The following is a 5,034-nucleotide window of genomic DNA, read 5'->3' as shown; positions in this document are numbered from 1 at the left end:
CCGTTTTTACTTTTCATCTTCAGACAATTGATGTTTTCAGTTTTAATTTGGTGCTCAAGTGATAATTGGTTTTTAATCTCTTCTTCTGATGACACTTGGCACTAACAGTGCTGTGTCCCGCACCAGATTTCCCTCTCGCACGGCAGACTCTGCAATCTTCCACCTTCTTGCAGTCCTTTACGACGTGTCCCTCGGTGCCGCACTTGCGGCCATACATCTTTCTTCGCCTTGCAATCCCTGTCAAGGTGCCCGAACTTCAGACACCTATGTTGAGCTCTCGCACTCTACAGGCTTGGAAGCGAAGATAGACCCTCCGCTCTCGCAGCCAAGTAGAGTTTTTCTGTCCTGTAAAATAAAAATCATGTGTAAGTATTAAGGATACCTCGTTTCGCTTATGAAATTTACTATGATTTTTGAGAGAGTCTGGAGTTGACAAGAGTTTACTTATTTACCACTCAGAACCTTAGCTGTGCGGAATTTATATTGAAGAACAGAAAACCTGAGTCGCTTAAAAAGTTAATTGGATGGAAATGCTCAGAGGATAATACATGCTGTACGTCGTATTACGAAGGCAATAGAATAATTTAAATAAACCCAAAATCTGTCAGCTCGTATTTCACTGCGAGGCATAATCTTTAGAAGACCTGGAGTTTCATACTTACCGGTACAGGAACGGCTGTACGGCTCACTTGAATATGACTAGGATGACCCATGGTCATAGGACGACGCATTATTCGTGGATATAGACCATTTACTTTCTGTTTGTAGGCGGCATAGTTGTAGTTAATTTGCCTATTCTTGTGGCCCTGATAAGGGCCGCGTTCGTGAGGTCTGATGTCGAAGGGCCTTTGTTGGTTCGATACGGGGTCGGCTGGATGGGTCATTCGATAAGCACTAGGACGACCCATGGCCATAGGACGACGCATCATTTGTTGATATGCGCCGTTTCCGCTGTGTTCGTAGTTGTTTTTGTTGATTTGCCTGACCTGGTGGCCCTGATAAGGGCCGCGTTCGTGAGGTCTGATGTCGAAGGGCCTTTGTTGGTTCGATACGTGGTCGGCTGGATGGGTCATTCGATAAGCACTAGGACGACCCATGGCCATAGGACGAAGCATCATTTGTTGATATGCGCCGTTACCGCTATGTTCGTAGTTGTTTTTGTTGATTTGCCTGACCTGGTGGCCCTGAAAAGGGCCGCGTTCGTGTGGCCTGCTGTCGACTGGCCTGTGTTGAATCGGTAAAATATTCTTCTCGGGCATAAAATGAAAGCCAGGATGGTGTTGGTTATTTTTCTTCATCAACTCGTGCCTGGCTTCAACAGAAGTTGGTCTGTAAGGAAAAATATTGATGAAATAAACTGAGCTTTCGAAGAAATACAATGATTTTATTTACTGTAGTTTTACATACATCGATCAACAGTCGTGTCGTTCACATTGACTTTTTATTAATTAATTGACAGACACTCATCTTCAGGTTATATTTGATCTCAAAGAATATTAACAGATTCAGACACTTCACTGACATGAAGTTTGATGATACAAGGCGCCAAATTTGAAATTGTAACACTTCCTCTAAATTCAAGCCTTGTATTTAGTTAACAGAAAATATACACATAAATTAACCTCAATTATTGTGAATTACATTTTCAGATTATTGTACACTCAACAAAAATATCTCTCAAACATACCTAGTAGAAAATTTTAAATTTTACATTCCTTTGGGTTTTCAACTATACCCAATTTGTTTCTGAAATACTCAAACTTAGCTCTAGGCAATGTATCAGTGTATATCAGTGCTGATATACTTTACATCTATGATCTTTCGAGCATATTTTTCTTTCACAAAATTATATTTAATGTCTATATCTTTTATGATATTCTGAATTTTTAATCAAACATATAGCACTCTGATTATCAATATTTAGGGTGATACAATCTTGTTTATATTCACCTATATCTAACAATAATTGCCTAACCAAGAGAGCTTCTTTGGTGGCACAGCATGAGGCCATGAACTCGGCCTCGGTCGTTGATAATGCAACTGTTGTTTGTCTTTGACTGTTCCATGTCACAGCAGCCACGTTACCGTGATAGGTGGGCATCTCTTTACTGATTTCGCTTGGGTTGACGGTAGTTCCAATGGGTTATTGTGATCCACTAAAAATGAATGGGAATTGCCGTTTTTACTTTTCATCTTCAGACAATTGATGTTTTCAGTTTTAATTTGGTGCTCAAGTGATAATTGGTTTTTAATCTCTTCTTCTGATGACACTTGGCACTAACAGTGCTGTGTCCCGCACCAGATTTCCCTCTCGCACGGCAGACTCTGCAATCTTCCACCTTCTTGCAGTCCTTTACGACGTGTCCCTCGGTGCCGCACTTGCGGCCATACATCTTTCTTCGCCTTGCAATCCCTGTCAAGGTGCCCGAACTTCAGACACCTATGTTGAGCTCTCGCACTCTACAGGCTTGGAAGCGAAGATAGACCCTCCGCTCTCGCAGCCAAGTAGAGTTTTTCTGTCCTGTAAAATAAAAATCATGTGTAAGTATTAAGGATACCTCGTTTCGCTTATGAAATTTACTATGATTTTTGAGAGAGTCTGGAGTTGACAAGAGTTTACTTATTTACCACTCAGAACCTTAGCTGTGCGGAATTTATATTGAAGAACAGAAAACCTGAGTCGCTTAAAAAGTTAATTGGATGGAAATGCTCAGAGGATAATACATGCTGTACGTCGTATTACGAAGGCAATAGAATAATTTAAATAAACCCAAAATCTGTCAGCTCGTATTTCACTGCGAGGCATAATCTTTAGAAGACCTGGAGTTTCATACTTACCGGTACAGGAACGGCTGTACGGCTCACTTGAATATGACTAGGATGACCCATGGTCATAGGACGACGCATTATTCGTGGATATAGACCATTTACTTTCTGTTTGTAGGCGGCATAGTTGTAGTTAATTTGCCTATTCTTGTGGCCCTGATAAGGGCCGCGTTCGTGAGGTCTGATGTCGAAGGGCCTTTGTTGGTTCGATACGGGGTCGGCTGGATGGGTCATTCGATAAGCACTAGGACGACCCATGGCCATAGGACGACGCATCATTTGTTGATATGCGCCGTTTCCGCTGTGTTCGTAGTTGTTTTTGTTGATTTGCCTGACCTGGTGGCCCTGATAAGGGCCGCGTTCGTGAGGTCTGATGTCGAAGGGCCTTTGTTGGTTCGATACGTGGTCGGCTGGATGGGTCATTCGATAAGCACTAGGACGACCCATGGCCATAGGACGAAGCATCATTTGTTGATATGCGCCGTTACCGCTATGTTCGTAGTTGTTTTTGTTGATTTGCCTGACCTGGTGGCCCTGAAAAGGGCCGCGTTCGTGTGGCCTGCTGTCGACTGGCCTGTGTTGAATCGGTAAAATATTCTTCTCGGGCATAAAATGAAAGCCAGGATGGTGTTGGTTATTTTTCTTCATCAACTCGTGCCTGGCTTCAACAGAAGTTGGTCTGTAAGGAAAAATATTGATGAAATAAACTGAGCTTTCGAAGAAATACAATGATTTTATTTACTGTAGTTTTACATACATCGATCAACAGTCGTGTCGTTCACATTGACTTTTTATTAATTAATTGACAGACACTCATCTTCAGGTTATATTTGATCTCAAAGAATATTAACAGATTCAGACACTTCACTGACATGAAGTTTGATGATACAAGGCGCCAAATTTGAAATTGTAACACTTCCTCTAAATTCAAGCCTTGTATTTAGTTAACAGAAAATATACACATAAATTAACCTCAATTATTGTGAATTACATTTTCAGATTATTGTACACTCAACAAAAATATCTCTCAAACATACCTAGTAGAAAATTTTAAATTTTACATTCCTTTGGGTTTTCAACTATACCCAATTTGTTTCTGAAATACTCAAACTTAGCTCTAGGCAATGTATCAGTGTATATCAGTGCTGATATACTTTACATCTATGATCTTTCGAGCATATTTTTCTTTCACAAAATTATATTTAATGTCTATATCTTTTATGATATTCTGAATTTTTAATCAAACATATAGCACTCTGATTATCAATATTTAGGGTGATACAATCTTGTTTATATTCACCTATATCTAACAATAATTGCCTAACCAAGAGAGCTTCTTTGGTGGCACAGCATGAGGCCATGAACTCGGCCTCGGTCGTTGATAATGCAACTGTTGTTTGTCTTTGACTGTTCCATGTCACAGCAGCCACGTTTTTCATGAAGACGTATCCAGTTGTTGAACTCCTTGTCAAAGGATCATTGGCATAGTCAGCGTCAGAATAGGATTCCAAAGTGTTGTTTTCATTTAATCTGAAACAGAGTCCAAAACACATTGTACCCTTCAAATATTTGAATATACGCTTTACAGCATTCCAGTGGCTTTGATCATAGTTGTTCAAGAAGCGGCTAACAGTACTCACTGCATACATTATGTCTGGCCTAGTGACTATGGCAGCAAACATAAGTGAACCAACTGCTTCTCTATAAGGGAAATACTTCTCATTTTCCAGAACTGTAGTTTTCTGCAGTGTAACATGTGGATCAGCTGGTATACTATTAGGATTAGTATTTTCCAAATCAAATTTTAACAGCAATTCCTCAATATATTTTTTCTGGTGTATGAATATGTGATCCTTACACTGTTCGATCTGTAGTCCGATGAAGTTTGAAGTATTGCAAATCTTGACATCAAATTCATTTTGAAGATCATTCAGGACTTCAGTAATAATACGTCACCTTAGGGTACGTTCATACCGAAGATGCATGGATGAGCGCGGTGGAGGTCGCGATCGCGGTCGAGGTTTACATCGATGTCTGGCAGTACATGTCGAAGATGCTTTCCTTTCAGTCAAAGCTCACAAACGAACTGAAAAATAAATACGTTACCCTGGTGAATTTCACGTGATTTGAAGAGCGCCAATAAGCGTGCAAGGTACCTCGCGGCAACAGCTCGATCGCTTATAAAATCAAACTATTTTGTTCTGCGAT

General features: G+C 40.4%; 2 protein-coding genes across 2 annotated transcripts; both read right to left on the bottom strand.

The window, feature by feature from the left end:
* LOC123308412 lies at positions 1-976 on the bottom strand. The gene is made up of 2 exons (XM_044891045.1): positions 663-976; positions 1-345 (listed from the first exon to the last, which is right to left on the bottom strand). Exons 1-2 carry the CDS (start codon positions 927-929, stop codon positions 265-267), a joined length of 348 nt encoding a protein of 115 aa, XP_044746980.1. The 5' UTR covers positions 930-976; the 3' UTR covers positions 1-264.
* Positions 977-2,186: 1,210 nt separating this feature from the next.
* Positions 2,187-3,152, bottom strand: LOC123308414. Its single transcript, XM_044891047.1, has 2 exons — positions 2,839-3,152; positions 2,187-2,521 (listed from the first exon to the last, which is right to left on the bottom strand). Exons 1-2 carry the CDS (start codon positions 3,103-3,105, stop codon positions 2,441-2,443), a joined length of 348 nt encoding a protein of 115 aa, XP_044746982.1. The 5' UTR covers positions 3,106-3,152; the 3' UTR covers positions 2,187-2,440.
* Positions 3,153-5,034: the final 1,882 nt, after the last annotated feature.

This window comes from Coccinella septempunctata, chromosome 2 (genome assembly GCF_907165205.1).
Source record: "Coccinella septempunctata chromosome 2, icCocSept1.1, whole genome shotgun sequence".
Taxonomy (NCBI): Eukaryota; Metazoa; Arthropoda; class Insecta; order Coleoptera; family Coccinellidae; genus Coccinella; species Coccinella septempunctata.
The sequence above is the reverse complement of the archived record's forward strand: the minus strand, read 5'-3'. Positions and strand labels throughout refer to the sequence as shown.